The 16,087-nt window shown below is 45.5% G+C and overlaps 1 protein-coding gene across 2 annotated transcripts in view; it reads left to right on the top strand.

The window, feature by feature from the left end:
• Window positions 1–15,047: 15,047 nt before the first annotated feature.
• Window positions 15,048–16,087, top strand: part of SLC6A13 (solute carrier family 6 member 13) — a 34,043-nt gene continuing 33,003 nt past the window's right edge. For both annotated transcript variants that reach the window (XM_021690559.1, XM_021690558.1), the window contains exon 1: window positions 15,048–15,249. In XM_021690559.1, coding sequence (XP_021546234.1) covers window positions 15,048–15,249 — 202 coding nt within the window. The remainder of the gene's footprint in view (window positions 15,250–16,087) is intronic.

Raw genomic sequence — 16,087 nt, 5'->3', positions numbered from 1 at the left:
GTATTTGAGCCTTGCATTTCTATGCATATGGAAACACAGTCATTCCCAAACCTCTAATATGCAAACATAACTACGTATGTGGATACATCCCACATACTGGCTGCAATCATTATCCACTGCTGTGTATCGATAATACCCCAGATTTAGCAGTTTAGAACAACACACATTTACCACCTCACAATTCCTGTGCGTCAAGAATCAGGGCACAATGTTGCTGTTCTTCTGCTTCCGGGTCTCACAAGGCTGTCATCAAGGGTGTTTGAGGTTGTGGTCTCATGTGAAGCTTGGCTGGGGAAGAATCCCTCCCAAGCTCATGTGGTTGTTGTGGCATTTAGTTCATGTGGGTTGTCAGACTAAAGGCCTCTGTTTTTATTGGTTGCTACCCAGAAGCCATCCTCAGTTCCTTGGTACATGAGTTTTTCCAGCCTGGCCACTTGTTTCTTTAAAGCCAGCAAGGGAGAGAGTTTACTAGCAAGACAGATGTTACAGTCTTTTTTAAGATTTTATTTATTTGTTTGTTTATCAGAGGAAGAGAGAGCACAAGCAAGGGGAGCGGCAGGCAGAGGGAGAAGCAGGCTCCCGCGGAGCAGGGAGCCCGATGCGGGGCTCGATTCCAGGACCCTGGGACCATGACCCGAGCTGAAGTCATTTAACTGACTGAGCCACCCAGGCGTCCCACAGATGTTACAGTCTTATATAATCATGTACACCTAATCACATATATCCTGTCACCTTTGCTGTATTCTGTTCTTAGAAGTAACAGGTCCTGCTCATGCTCCGGGGGAGAAGATCACCGAGGGATACCAAGGGGCAGTGATTGTCGGGGGGCCACCTTACGTCTGTCTGTCCCATACACACACAGTGAGTGTGAGTAATACGTTGCATCAGCTTAAGACTGAAGTGCCTGAGAAAAAAAGGTGACTTCCTTAGGCTTAGCAACATTGACAATTCCCATACTTTCCTATTCAAGTTAGATTGAAAAAGAAAAGTATAATGGCTTTGTTTTTCTAATGTTCATGAGAAAGAAAAGCAGTAACTTTTTTCACTTGGGCTAAACTTCTATCAGACTGCTGCAATTTGGAGTAATTATAATTGCCCTTTGGCCAATCTCCTCCTGCATTCAGCGGAACAAATCTTATCTGCTTCTTAGAGAAATAGAAATTTCCAGATCTCATTACGTCTATTCCTATGTGTTCTGAGTTCCTTGACCCTCCTGGTAGTTCCCTTCTGAACACATTCCAAATGGTTCCTATCCTTTTTAATGACTGCGCAAAGCATTCTTTTAATCTTTAAGCTATAATTCTGGAGGAAGGAATCAAATCTTCTTGGATTTCTTTTTTTTTTTTAAGATTTTATTTATTTATTTTACAGAGAGAGAGACAGCGAGAGAGGGAACACAAGCAGGGGGAGTGGGAGAGGGAGAAGCAGGCTTCCTGCTGAGCAGGGAGCCCGATACGGGGCTCGATCCCAGGACCCTGGGATCATGACCTGAGCTGAAGGCAGACGCTTAACGCCTGAGCCACCCAGGCGCCCCTTGGATTTCTTAATTCATAGGATTCACAGTATGCATAGCTAAGAGTCTTTGCAAATTTGCCTCCTCTCCATACGTTTTCTTGTCTTCTGTAGCCTCATGCTTTTGGATGCTGTGAGCAAACATTGTTGTACTTTCCATTCCTAATTTTCATTCACAAATATGGAAATGTGAGGATTCCCTCATCATTGAAATTACACTCTTATCTTTCCTGTGTATCTTGAGAGTTTCTATTTTGTTCCTAGGGATGGTTTAGTTGGGAGTTTCGTAAGCTGATTTCTTGAAATGTGGTAATAAAAGATAGGAGACAAGGGACTAGATGAAGAATTCGGAGTTTTAAAGGTTCTCATCCCAAGTTTGTAAACTAATGGTAATTTCTTCTGAAGGTAGTAAGATCTCCATCTCTGCTACTGATGGGTGATTCCTATATATCTACTTGTCTACAGACCTTTTTATACCTCAGCAAGGGCATGAGTGAGTGCCGGCTTTGTGTCTTGTTTTGCAGATCTTTTCTGGGGTATATTTAATATTCTGCTTTAAGTTCTATGTATATATGCATATATATACATATGTCCTAAATCATGTCTTAGAATGACCCAGCCCTAACATTTCCAGGCATCCAAATGTCAACTTTTTCATGCTTCTGCTGCCAGTACAATAGCATCTAACTCATTTCTAAAACATGGCTAATGCTTGCGTGAAAAACATGTCTGGGAAATATTATGTATAAATAGCCTAGTTCCACCTTGTTTTTTTCTAATATTGCTAATTAAGCTACAATTGTACAATAATTATTTGTTTACCAAGCAAAGCTTTGTCTGGTTTGTGGGATGCGTGGAGGCTATGGGAGATGATGACTGGACAGGTGGAGGGAGAAGGAGATACTGTGCTGAGTTCACATGAAATTGCCAAGTTTGAAGGGGTTTCTCTGTTAAGCTGTGTTTTTCCAGAGTCATATCTGCACCCTCTCTGCTTTGCAGAGATCTTGGACTTCTGCCTTTCAGGTTACCCAATTTTCCCATCGCACTGAGATTTGCTCTTCCCTCATTCTGCATTTAAGCCCTTTCTTTTTGCCTCCTCTGTGCACCTGCCATTGGTCCCTGGTAGGATTTACCACCTGATTCCAACAGTCACTTCTTTAGGCTTCTGCTTCTTAGTTCACTAGTGCGTAAGTGGAATTTCTTGATTGCTGGATTTCTTGATTGGTGGAAACCAAGAATTAAGTCAGCAGCGCAGAGCCACTGTTGCAGCAAACACAATCCAAACCAGTCAATAGCAACAGGGCATGGGGGAGTCATGGGGCAGTTTTGGGCACTCCAGCTTGACAGAGATATTAAGAGCCTGGAGAGCATCCAGAGGACAGCAATGAAAACAGTGGGTGGAGTAAGGAAGGAGAACTCTTAGAAAAGATAAAAGGATTTGTGATTATTTATCTTGGAGAAGAAAAGGCTGAGGGTGGCTTTCAAAAAGAGTTTCAAATATAAGGCCAGCTGTAGTACATCTTCCTTGAAGATGGAATGAGAAATAAGATAACTGTAGCAGGAGGATTTTGGCTACAGAGGTTTTCAACTTGTGCTGCCCATTAGAATCATCTGGGGAGCTTTTTTAAAAAAGTCAATGACCCAGGGCCCCCTGGGTGGCTCAGTCGGTTAAGCTTCTGACTTTGGCTCAGGTCGTGATCTCGGGGTCCTGAGACTGAGCCCTATGTTGGCCTTCCTGCTCAGCAGGGAATCTGCTTCTCCTTCTCCCTCTGTGCCCGCCCCCCCCACCCCGCTTGTGTGCACTCGAGTTCTCGCTCTCTCTTTCAAATAAATAAAATCTAAAAAAAAAAAAAGTCAATGGCCAAGCTGCACTTCAGAACAATGAAATCAGAATCTTTAGGGTTGGAAGCCAAGCGTCAGTAATTTTTAAAATGTTTTCCAGGTGATTCTAATGGGCAAACAAGGTTAAGAGTGAAGATAAAAGCTCCTTACCTGCTAAGAGTGATGCGATTTGGGAGGGGACTCTGAATGGAGTGTGTCGTCTTCCTATTTGGAAATGGTTTAGACCCTTAGCTTCTTGGGGTGTAGATAGATAGGTATAGATAGATACATCTATACAGGTATCTGTCTATATCTACATCTATCTGTTTATCTGTCTGTCTCTATATCCCTTAGAGATAAGTTTTGATGTGGTAGCCTTCTACAGATGCACGAGTTCTCAACCCTGGTTGTGCATCAAGTTTATCTTTGTTAGAATCAGGGTCAGTGTGCATCAGGATCACATTGTAGAGCTTTAAAAATACAGAGCTATCTGGACCCCACCCCAGAAGACTGAATCAAAATCTCTTAGGTGGGACCCAGACTATAAATTTATATATGTTATATATAATATGTATATATAGCTAGCTAGATTGATATATATATATATATATGTAGTTAAATATAGCTATCTTAACATTTATATAGCTCTATGGGTGATTCTGATGTACAGTCAGTGTTGGGAATCACTTTCTAGGAAAGGATCACATACTCCTGATTTCCTAGTTTAGCAGCACCTCTCACTAACACCTGCTCTGGGAAAGATATTGCAGATTTTGACGGCATTAACTTTGCCTTGAAAAACACCCTGGGCTGTGTACCTGGGAAGAAATCTATGTTCACCGCCTCCTTTCCCAGTTTCCACACATGCTTACCTGAAGTGGAAGCCTGGCAGCCATCAGTCAGCAGATATCATCGAGAACCTCCTGTGTGTCTAACACTATGTATTCTTTGAGAATAGAGAAAACTAAGTTTTTTCTTCCCTCTTAAGAAGTTCACAAACTCTTGCATTGAAACCGATTAGGAAACACACATGAGAGACTATTGAATTAAATAGTACAGACTGCTGGGGATGCCTAGGCGGCGCAGTTGGTTAACTGCCTGACTCTTGGTTTCAGCTCAGGATCCTGAGATGGAGCCCCACATCAGGCTCTGTGCTCAGTGGGGAGTCTGCTTGAGATGCCCTCTCTCTCCCTCTGCCCCTCTCACTCGTGCTCTTTCTCGCTATTTCTCGCACTCCCTCGCTCTCAAATAAATAAATCTTTAAATGGTACAGACTGCGACAGAAGTCCAGTTCTGAAGAACACTTCATGAAAAGTGTGATATTTGAGCCGGTCTTGAAGAACAGGTAGGATCTGGAAAGAGTGAATGAGGGAGAGGAGACCAGGCGAGATGGGCCTGAGTAGGACATCTTTGCGGACTTTGAGAAAAAGCATTTGACAGGAGGGGAGGACCATGTTTGAAAGGAGAGGGAAGGAGGCCTGGGTGGCTCAGTCAGCTGGGGATCTGCCTTCGGCTCAGATCATGGTCCCAGGGTCCTGGGATCAAGCCTCGCATTGGGCTCCTTGCTCGGTGGGGGAGCCTGCTTCTCCCTCTGCCGGCTGCTCCCCCTGCTTGTGCTCTCTCTCTCTCTCTGACAAATAAATAAATAAAATCTTTAAAAAAAAAAAAAAAGGAGAGGGAAGCAAAGTTGGCATGAGTGCGTGGGCCAAATTGTCGTGTGCAAGGCCATCAGCCACAGTGGTAAACTTTCTAACAAAGCTGGCAACCTCCTGGAGCAGTTGAGTTCTTAATGTCAAAGAAGGGTTTGCAACCCCTTAGGGAGGTCATCCTCTCCTAATCCTTTCTTTCCTAGCTGACACAAAGCCCATGGAAGCAAGGTTTCCTCCAGACTCCCTGGTAATGCTTTGTGATTTCTGATTCAGAAGATTTTGCATATTAATCTTAGAAGAATCGAGAGGAAAATGGCCAAATGATGTTAGTCTATTCTAGAAAATCTTTTCCTTTTTCTTAGTGGAGCTCCCTGGAGTGAGATGTAACAAGAGTGAAGAAGGTTGGGGTAGGGCTTTGTTCAGAGGCTTGAGAACAGGGGAAAGGGCACGTGAGAAGCTGGGGCCAAGGCCTCTGAGAGCGAACTTAGGTTTCCTCCTGTCTGCAGTCAGTTCCCCCCACTCAGTTCCATGAAAGCATGTGGCTATGATGGAGAAAAGAGGCCCATGGCAGCTAAAACTTGCAGCGGCAGCTGCCAAAACCTTGCTGTTGCTGGACCTTGACACTCACGGTTGGGCCCGGTGTTCTCCCGGGGAACATAAAGCTGCTCACACATCAGCATCAGACAAGGCCACGTTGTGATCATGACGGGTAAAGACAGAAATAAGACGGCTCTGTGATCACGTCCAATGAGAGACAAAGACATGAACAGCGTCCAGATCACAAGAAACGACCGAACATCTCCCTGTGCTGGCTGACACAGAGGACTGCTGCTTCCCCACTAGTCCCCACGGCTAGCTTCACTTCATTCATCCTGCTCTCCAGATAAAATTGATTAAGAGATCCGATCGTAAAATGATCTCTGCTTCCTAACAGCATCCAATCCGGAGCAAAGCGCTGCTTCCTGAACCCTCACAAAATCACCTAACACAAATTCATTTTATGACAAATCCTTCCTAACCCCCTCTTGCTGAGACGCCCCACACTTCCTGTGCTCTGCTTCTCCCTCGTTGCAGTGAGTAGTTAACCTATTTAACTCTGGGGGTGTCCCTGGGGCCTTTGGCAGGTGGACATTGACCCAACAGTGTGAGTGGGCCCTGTTCTTTTCTAGTTTGGCGGAACAGAGACAGAGGAGAGCTATATCGTCGTGCTCCCTTCTGGGTTCCCTCTCCTGCTCTGGATGAAGAAAAGAGTCATCAGCAGTGAGAGATGAGATTATGGGCATACCTCCAATTCCGTATCCATCAGCGAAGTGATAGTGCATGGATGTATGTTCTTGCCTATCACAAATAAACTCCTGCGGTGCTGTTTAAAAATGTTTAGCATAAAAGACTGTCCAAAGGTTGAAATTGTTCTTTTTACGCGTGGTCCCTCTGCCCTAACCTCTCACCGTGGCTCTGGGCTATGGTGTCCGGGTGTCGAAGCTATGTTGAGAATTTCTCCATTCAGTCAGAGCTCCTTATCGCTAACTGTTAATCAGCCAAGAGTTTCCTGCTGAGACTAGTTACATCAATGTTGCAAACTCTCCTCTCTGTGTATTCTGAGGATCAGATGAGAAACCAGGGAAACAGGGATCAGAAGAAACTGGATACAATTGGAAAATAACAATTTTGTGGAGTTAAAGAGAAAAGTTATGATTTTTCCTGCCTTGCTCGGGAAGGCAGAGTAGGGGCGCGGATTGTTCACACATCTGGATAGGAGAACGCCTCTAATTAGATTGTTAAAATATTCTTCAAGTCTGATGAAGTTTTCAGTGAAAGCAATATTTTTTTCCTTGTCATTTCATTACTGACCTCTTTCCTAAGAAAGCCCATGGGTCAGCAATAGCCCAAATAAAAACAGTGCCAGAGCTGTGCTCGGTAGCCCTTGTCTTTTTTTTCCTCCCAGAGTTAAAGTGTAGCCTGGTAGCTGTAAGTTAGTGGACTTTGAAATCTTACAAGCCTGAGTTCAAATTCTGCCTCTAACCATTTTCTAGTTACGTGATCTTAAGAAAGTCATTTACTTTCTGGGTTTTTATTTATTTTTATATTTTATTTATTTATTTACTGGTTTCTCTCTCTCTCTCTCTTTTTTTAAAGATTTTATTTATTTATTTGACAGAGAGAGACACAGCGAGAGAGGGAACACAAGCAAGGGGGAGTGGGAGAGGGAGAAGCAGGCTTCCCGCGGAGCAGGGAGCCCGATGTGGGGCTTGATCCCAGGACCCTGGGATCATGACCTGAGCCGAAGGCAGACGCTTAACAACTGAGCCACCCAGGCGCCGGTGGTTTCTCTTTTTTAAGAGGTCATACTAGCAATCTCTCTTGTCTTTCCTGATCAGATGGGGGCCCCCAAATGTGGGGGGACCCACTTGGGTGGAAGCCAGAAGCGCAGGAGGTAAAAGCATTCACCGGAGGCAGAACAAAGGAGATGGAGGTTTACTGAAGACAGGGAAGGGCGCTGTGGGCAGGACTGCAAAGCAGAACCGCAGAGCAGAGTCTGTGGCACGAGGCAGTGGGTGAGGGCTGTGCCAAGCGGAGAGGGTGAGGAGGTATGGGAACGTATGGGATTCTCCTTTTTTGGTACCCGCGTCCAGGTGTAAGTAACCTATTGGTCAGCTAGAGCTTATAGATACTTTGAGCTGGGTCGCCTGATGGGCCTGTCTGTATTCAGCCAGGGGGTTGGGGGCACCGTGGGCCCTTCTACCTCACTCAGGCTTCCATCGTTCAAGCCTCTTGCCCCAAAGCGACCTCTACATCTGTTTTATAGGCTTATTCTGAGGGTAAAATGAGATGGTGCGAGTCCAGCACTCAGCACAGTGCCTGATACGTTGGAAGCACCCAATAAAAAGAGTAATGGTGATGACTGATATTAATATTCTTCGTCATAAGTTTTATTTCTTTGAGACCTTGGGCTTATAGAGTTTAGGCTATCCTACCTGGAATCAAACAGAGCACAAGAGAAGAGTCACCAGCGTTTCGGTACACCTGCGGTCCTAGCGCCCTTCCCAACAGGGTCTAGTGCTTCGACAGCAATAGTCAGGGAGCAAACCAGCATCTTTGGAAAAAACCCTTTTTGTTTTAAATTAATTTTAGACTTAAGGAAATGTTGTAAAAAGAGTACAGTTTCCGTACACCCCGAAAGTTAACATCTTAGCCGACCGTAGCATGATTGTCGGAACAGGAACATGATGTGTGCGGACCACCATCAACCTAAAGGCCTTCTTTGAATGGCACCGGTTTTGATACTAATGGCCCTTTTCTGTTCTAGCATCCTGTCTAGGACCCGAGGTAGTTATCCCAGGGGACATGTGAGTGTTACTTCCCCTCAGTCTCCTGCGGCCTAAGATAGTCCCTGTCTCCTTGTCTTTCATGACTGTGCCACTTCTAAAGAGCACTGGTCAGTTATTTTGTCCAGTGTCCCCCACTCTGACTTTGTCTTATGTTTCCTCATGACGGAGCTATGTTTTTGGCAGAGTGTGGTTGTGCTTGTCTTAGTACATCATCTCCTGCGGTTCGTGGTATGGATAGTGATATGTCTTATTGCTGGAGATGTTGGCCTGGGCCACTTGGTTCTGGTGGTTTCTGTCTGACGTCTCCGCCATGAAGTGACTCTCTCTTTGTAGTTAATAAACATCTTGGGGGAGATGCTTTGAGACTATGTAAACTTCTCACCCACTAATTTTAGCAGTCATCGGTGGATCTTGTCTCCAACAATTATTACAGAGGTGTTTGTCTAATGGTGAGTTTCTATTTCTTGCTTTCCTTCTACTTTTATTTTTTATTTAATTTAATTTATTATTTTTTAAGATTTTATATTTTTATTTGTCAGAGAGAGAGAGAGGGAGAGAGCACAAGCAGGGGAAGCGGCAGGAAGAGGGAGAGGGAGAAGCAGGCTCCCCATTGAGCAGGGAGCCCAATGCAGGGCTCGATTCATGACCTGAGCCAAAGGCAGATGCTTAATCAACTGAGCCACGCAGGTGCCCCAATGCCTATTAATTTAAAGATATCCCACCACTTCCTTCACCAACCCATTCCAATGTTGAAACTGGTGTTGCTCAGAAATATTCTTTCCGAAATGAATCATGCTCCTTCGAAAATTTATTTGCCCTTGTGTCACTCCTAGCAGAGAGAAAAAATTGCGTGGGGGAGTATATCATGGCATATTGGCATTGAAATACGCCCAGGGTCTACAGGATAGAAGCCAAGACCTGCCAGGCCCACTTTCTCCATGGTTCACTTTATATCATACATCCTGTTTGGGAAGCACATCCTTCCGTTATCCTAACAGTCTCCAGTGAGGCTTAAAACGAATGCAGCCTTTTGAGTGAGAGCTCTTGAAGACTGATTCTAGTGTTCCCTATTTCCAGGTTTCTTGACCCAAGAGGGCAAAGGATGATGGCGATGTGAAGTAGAAGCAAAGCTAGTCCTGCCTGATTTGTGCTAAACCCCAGACAGGGAGTTGTGAAGAACTGTCAGGGACACTCATTTACCAGTAGTTCTCAAATGTTTTAAAACTTTGGTCAACCTAAGCAGGACAAAAGACTTATAGCATCAATTCCTACTTTATGGAGAAAAAGAAATTGGGGATAACAAAGATTTGGAGAGGAATTAAATAGCAATCATAGATAATATGTAAGGGGCACCAGGCTGGTTCAGTCAACGGAGTGTGGCTCTTGATCTCGGGGTTGTACGTTCGAGCCCCATGTTGGATGTACAGATTACTTAAAAATAAAATCTTTAAAAAAAGGTAATATGTAAGTGGTTATGTAAAAACAATAGGCTCAACAAGCAAAGCCAAACATTCCTTAGTACAAGACCAGCAACTCTAAACAACTCTAATACAAGTCTAAAGCAACTCAGCCTGATCCTGATGATGTCCTGGTCACCGAGAATCTTTCCTGGAAACAGGGAACCCCAATTTTTGCACATAGAGGACATAGGAGGGCTGTGCAACATTGCTAAAAGTTGTATGGTGTCCTAACTTAGAATACTATACATATATCCCCATCTGAGGCCTCAGTACACTCCAGTTACCTGGTCATTTTAGAGCACAAATACTAGGTTTCTAATGCTTAGCAGCTCATTTAATAGGTCATTAGTAAGTACCACTTGATGGTAAGTAAGAATAGAAGTTAATAACATTGCCTTTGAAGATGGACTTTTTTGTATGAGTTTGCAACCTCTCTTGGAAAACACTTCTGGTCTCTTGTTTAACAGTTAAATAAGATGGAGGGATGGTTAGAAGGGGCAGCTGAAACACAGGAATGATAGTCTCTGCGAGGCTCCCTGTGCATTTTTTATTTTAAAGATTTATTTATTTATTTGAGAGAGAGAGAGAGAGAGAGAGAGCTGAGCCGGCAGCCAGACGCGGGACTCTGAGATCTTGACCTGAGCTGAAAGAAATCCAGAGTCGGCTCCTTAACCAACTGAGCCACCCAGGCGCCCCTCCCTGCGTAATATCATGATGTGCTTCTCCTCTGTGTATGTTCAGGCATAGTTTTTTTCCTAAAGATTTTATTTATTTGAGAGAGAGAGACAGAGAGCAGGAGAAGGGAGGAGAGGGGGAAGCAGACTCCCCGCTGAGCAGAGACCCCCCCCCCGCCCCACACACACACCTGATGGGGGACTCGATCCCAGGACCCTGGGATCATGACCTGAGTGGAAGGCAGACGCTTAACCACCTGAGCCACACAGGCGCCCCCAGGCACATTTGTTTTATCCCGTTCCGTCATCCACCCCCACTCCCGCCACTACCCCCTGACTGCTTCTTACTGTCTGGCCCGAGCCCATCTTTGCTCAGGGGTCTCCCGATCTCATCCCCTTCAGGAAATCTTCCCTGCTCACTGTGAATGATTTCCTAAGGATCAATACCAGCTACCATTAGAAGGCTTGCTAAGTATTAGGCCCTTCACAAATGCTCATTATCTCCCGAAACCTCACTCAACCCTGCAAGGTAAGGAGTCGGCACCCCTTTTTATAGATTTCTCGAAAACAAGGTTTTGGAGCAACAAGGCCACAAAGTGGAAAGCGATGGAGGCGGGACTCCACCCTGGAGCATCTGGCCTGGGCGCCCAGGGCACGTCCGGGCCCACCGTACACCCCAGCTCATGGCCTGGGGGCTCTGCCACCCCGCTCTGCTCCTGCCCCCACACGAAGTGCCAAGTGTCCGGGACTGGCCGGCGGCCGCCTCCGCTTCCCACCCAGCTCTTCTGCTTAGGATGAGTTTAGGGCTTTGCTTTATTTCAAAGCTTGGCACTTTTTTCCCCTTATTGGTTTAAAAATTAAAAAAAAAAAAAAATCAAAACTAGCACATTGTTTAACAATCCAAAAAATCCTGAAGCTTCAAAAGCAGAAGTGAAAAATGTCCCTTACTTCATGTTTCATTTCCGGGCCCCAACCCTACCTTCCAGATAGGACTAGTATTAATTGTTTAGTGAATACGTTTTCAGACTTTTCTGTATGTATATATATATTCCGCCCCACCCCCCCGGCCCCCTTCTGTATGTATATAAATGTGTGTGTGCCAGGCGCCTGGGTGGCTCAGTCGGTTAAGGGTCTGCCTTGGACTCAGGTCATGATCCCGGGGTCCTGGGATCGAGCCCCGCATCGGGCTCCCTGCTCGGCGGGGAGTCTGCTTCTCCCTCTGACCCTCCCCCCTCTCATGCTCTCTCTCTCAAATAAATGAATAAAATCTTTAAAAACTGTGTGTGTGTGTGTTGAGGAAGTTTTTCTGACTTCTCAGATTTCTGTGATCTACGTATCTTTATTCTTTTTTTTCTGGCAAGTTTTCTTTTATTGAATTTTATGCATATAATTTTGCCAGTAAAACAAAAAGTAAAAAATAAAAAATAGATAATATGGTACAACCTGCCAAAGTAATGATTGATATTTTTTAATTCCATTAATGTATTTTTTTTTATTGAGGTATAGTTGGTTATAGTTGATATGACACTAATTTCAGGTGCCCATATGTATCTTTATTCTTCATCGCGGTCCACAGCAAATCATAAACTGCAGAAGGATAAGAGAAAAGTACATTCAGTCTACGGGGCACCCAACCACAGGAACACCTATTCCTGATGGGAGTATAGGAGCACTGGAGCTGCAGAAGGGGCGGAAGGCGGGATCCCTCCAGGGAGCCCCCGAGGTTGCCAGAGGGAAGAGCGGTGAGCTCTGGGGAAGACAGCTTGCTGCCCGGCCGGCCGGCCTCACAAGCAGCTGGCTTGACCTGCCGGGGTGTGCTCACACTCCCCGGGCTGTGAAATCACTCGCGTGTGAGTGGTCTGGTGCTCAGGGGAGGGAGGGGTGGGGAGGCAGGAGGCGGAATGTGGGCCGGGCCAAGTTTAGGATTACAAGTGCGGCTGGGGGTCAGAGCCACACTTTAAATAGCCAGCACCTTCCCCTTTCCCCTTAGATAATTCCTCTCCCCCGACTGGACCTCTGGCAGCAACTGCACTAAGGTTGGTGACATGTTCTCCTCTCTCGCTCTCTCTTTCTTCTGTTTCTGGGTCTCAGACTACAGGTTGGTAAGATCATAGGACTTACAACCAAAGGATTTTTTGATCCTTCTCGAAAATATGTCCTGCCATTTATGTGTGCATGTGCAAAGACTAGATGCTATATTCTGGGCTTTCTGAAGCTCCAGTGGCCGTGGACTTGAGGGACCATGTGCTTCAGAGGACGAGAACCCTAGACTGAGAGGAAAGAAAGGCTTTCTTCTCTGTGAGATGAGACAATGAACAACTCTTTGGCAAGACTGAAAGAAAAAAAAAATTTGAGTGCCTGTTTTTCTACTAAGTGCTTTACTTTATATATAATCCCTTCACTTAGTCCTTCTCACCTTCACAGAGGAGTGAACGGAGGCTCAGAGTAGTTAATTCACTTCCCCGGAGTCAGCGAGTGGTACAGCGCAGAGCTAAGATCTGTGCCCGGCTTGTCTGGTTGTACACCTTCTGATGGCTATGCGCCACCTCTGAGAAGCAGTACCCTAATGAGGCCAGGGACCCGGGAAGACTGCTGTTTCTTCTAGGGCCTGGGAGGATGAAAGAGTGGAGGGAGATGACGTTCCACCATAGGACGGCACCCATCGGTTGGTAAAGGAAGGCTCAGAACCAGCACAAGACGTTAGACAGTCTTCTCGAAAGGACTGAGGAACCTTCTTGGGACCAGCTGGTTGGGTTTCTCCTTTTAGCTCACAATCTTTGGAGCTTATTCCCTAATTTATCAAATAAGCAAAGGTGCCTACCGTTCCTTGACTTTCTCCGTGACTTTTTGAATCCCTGTGGTAGCCACGCTGGGGAGGCGGAGTCAGAGGGGAGTCTGGGCAGATGAGGCTCCCACTGAGAAAGTGCTGTTAACGTGAATTTTTCTTGAGGCGTATGAAAAAGTCCATCTGCCTACTTCTCCAGAAAAAGGACCATTGTATAGAATCAGGAGGGAGTCATCAGAAGATGCTATTGAGACATGCTGGGAATGGAATGGAATGGAAAGAGCAGGGACAGAGTGGGTTCAAGTCCCACCTATGCCGTCGCCTGACTGTAGGGTAGCAAACATGTTACTTTACCTCTCTGAGCTGCAGCTTCCTTATTTACAAAGCAGAGCTAACACTGCTTACATATCAGGGTGGTTGTGTGGATTAAAGGAAACAAATACATGTAAAGAGCTTAGTAGTAGTTGCTCACTAAATGTGAGCCATATCCAATCTTATCTTCAATCCCAGTAAGAGTCTAGAAGAGGGCAGTGAAGCATTTGGAACAGTGGCTCTTTATTTATACCATAACAGATTCCTATGTGTGTCATCACCAAAAAAGAAAAAAGAACCCATAGTTCATCTTTCTCTTATGTTGACTTTAGAGAGACATGGAAGATCAGCCCATCTTCATCAGAATTCCAGGGCCCACTCAGCCTCTCTCATCCTTTGGGAGGATTTTTAAATTTTATTTGTTTTTAAAATGATGTTGCCATTCAAAAAAAAAATTTATTTATTTACTTGAGAGAGAGAGAGAAAGCACAAGACGAGGTAGGGTCAGAGGGAGAAGCAGACTCCCCACTGAGCAGGGAGCCCGATGTGGGACTCGATCCTGGGACTCTGGGATCATGACCTGAGCCGAAGGCAGTCGCTTAACCCACTGAGCCACCCAGGCGCCTGGGAGGATTTTTTTTAAAACTTGTTTTTATTTTAATATTATAAAATAAATCATGTTCTTTGATGAAAATGTAGAAAATAGAAATAAGGAAAACATTCCTATAATCCAACCACGGAGAGAGAACCATTTTGGTGGCTATCCTAATCTTTTATTGTATACACTTTATAAAATATTTTCCATGCATAATCATATCATAAATGCTCTTTTATAACTTTTTGCTTCACATATTGTGAACACTTTCATTTCATTACATTTTCTTCTGCAACACAATTTTTGATGATTGTATAATAGTCCAGTGTATGTATGTGCCATAATTTGTTAACCTATCTACCATTTTGGGACATTTATGTACTTTCTAATTTTTTGCTGTTGTAAACAATGGACATCTTCGATGCCAAATCCATAGCCACAGTCACAGCTATTTCGCTAGACTAAATTCCTGCGAGGGAAGTTGGTGGCCTTGAGGATCCTTTCAGCTGTCCCCAGCATGCAGAAATACAGACACTGAAGGGCATGCTAACACAGACGAAGTGAGTCGTAGGCTGGCAGGGAGAACTTAGACAACCCAGCGGCCACGTGAAGTCTTCCATATCCACAAGACCCAACCCAAGAGGACCTGCCGAGTGGAAGCCATGCCTGTACCTCAGTATTCATGCTTTCTTCCTGAACAGGAAAGGAATATACATTCGCAGCAGCTGTTCCTCAGCCTTTACCAGTAAGAGCTGCTAAGGAGAACACGGGTCTTCAGGCAAGGGGATAGGGACCTACTTTTTCTTCTAGTGCACTCATTCCCCTGGGAATCTTCTGGTGAAGGAAGGGGAAGGCTTTCCTCCTAGGATTCCCAGCAGTAACAGAGCACTCTGCTTGTTTTCCAGGTGGGATGGATAGCAGGGTCTCGAGCACAACCAGTAATGGAGAGACAAAGCCAGCGTACCCAGTCATGGAAAAGGCGAAGGAAGATGGCACCCTGGAACGGGGACACTGGAACAACAAGATGGAGTTTGTGCTCTCAGTGGCCGGGGAGATCATCGGCCTCGGCAACGTCTGGAGGTTTCCCTATCTATGCTACAAAAATGGGGGAGGTGAGAGCCACTGCGCCACCCCACCCATCCCTGGAAGGAGGCTGTCTCCAACTCCCGCACTTACTGCCCCTCTGGGGAGTTCCATGGGTGCATAGAAATGCTGGAGTTGGAAAGACCCTTACAAGTCAGGAAGGACACTGCAGGAGACTGAGACCTAGAAAGTCACGTGACTTTCCCAGGGGGTTTTCTGTACTGGTATGGCATCCTAGGAATATGAACGTGGGTTTGGAACCAGATGGATCAGAGTTTGGACTCTGGCTCTGCTACTTAATCTCTGTGTAATCTTGAGCAAGTCATGAAAGCTGTCAGTCTCCTCTGCTCTTCCTGTAAATTAAGATAGTAGTACCTGCCTTTCAAGTTGTTGTAAGGATTAGAGGTAATGTGTGTCAAGTGCTTAATAAATGGCAGCTGCGGTGAAGACGATGTTGATACTGAGCTGTCCTGCGGTCGTGAGACCCCTCAGTCTGTGTCTTCCCTATGCTGCTGACATCACGACATTCCCCAAGGCAGTCATTACCCAACCCCTCCCCGTGTCATAACCTTTGATACCAGTGGCTCGCCCTTAAAAATTCCCCACTGAAAGTCTGTGTGTAGGTGGTATTAACTCAACTGTTTCCTCGGTCTTTTTTGGCTTCTCATTCTCCCCACCCCGTTGCAGCCCGCTGGGGTAGCTCTGCTCCCCGCCAGCAGTGGTGGTAATTTTCCGACCAATAACTCACTCCCAGGGCATCCCAGACCTCTGTGGATTTCTCAGGTCCTGAAGCGTCCTGGGTGAGCCGTAGGTTAGGAAGATCGCCTTGTGGATGGGTAAAGCTTCCAGGTGTTGGGGATCCCCAGA

The sequence above is a fragment of the Neomonachus schauinslandi genome, chromosome 5 (assembly GCF_002201575.2).
Source record: "Neomonachus schauinslandi chromosome 5, ASM220157v2, whole genome shotgun sequence".
Classification (NCBI taxonomy): Eukaryota; Metazoa; Chordata; class Mammalia; order Carnivora; family Phocidae; genus Neomonachus; species Neomonachus schauinslandi.
This window is presented reverse-complemented; position numbering and strand designations above follow the sequence as displayed.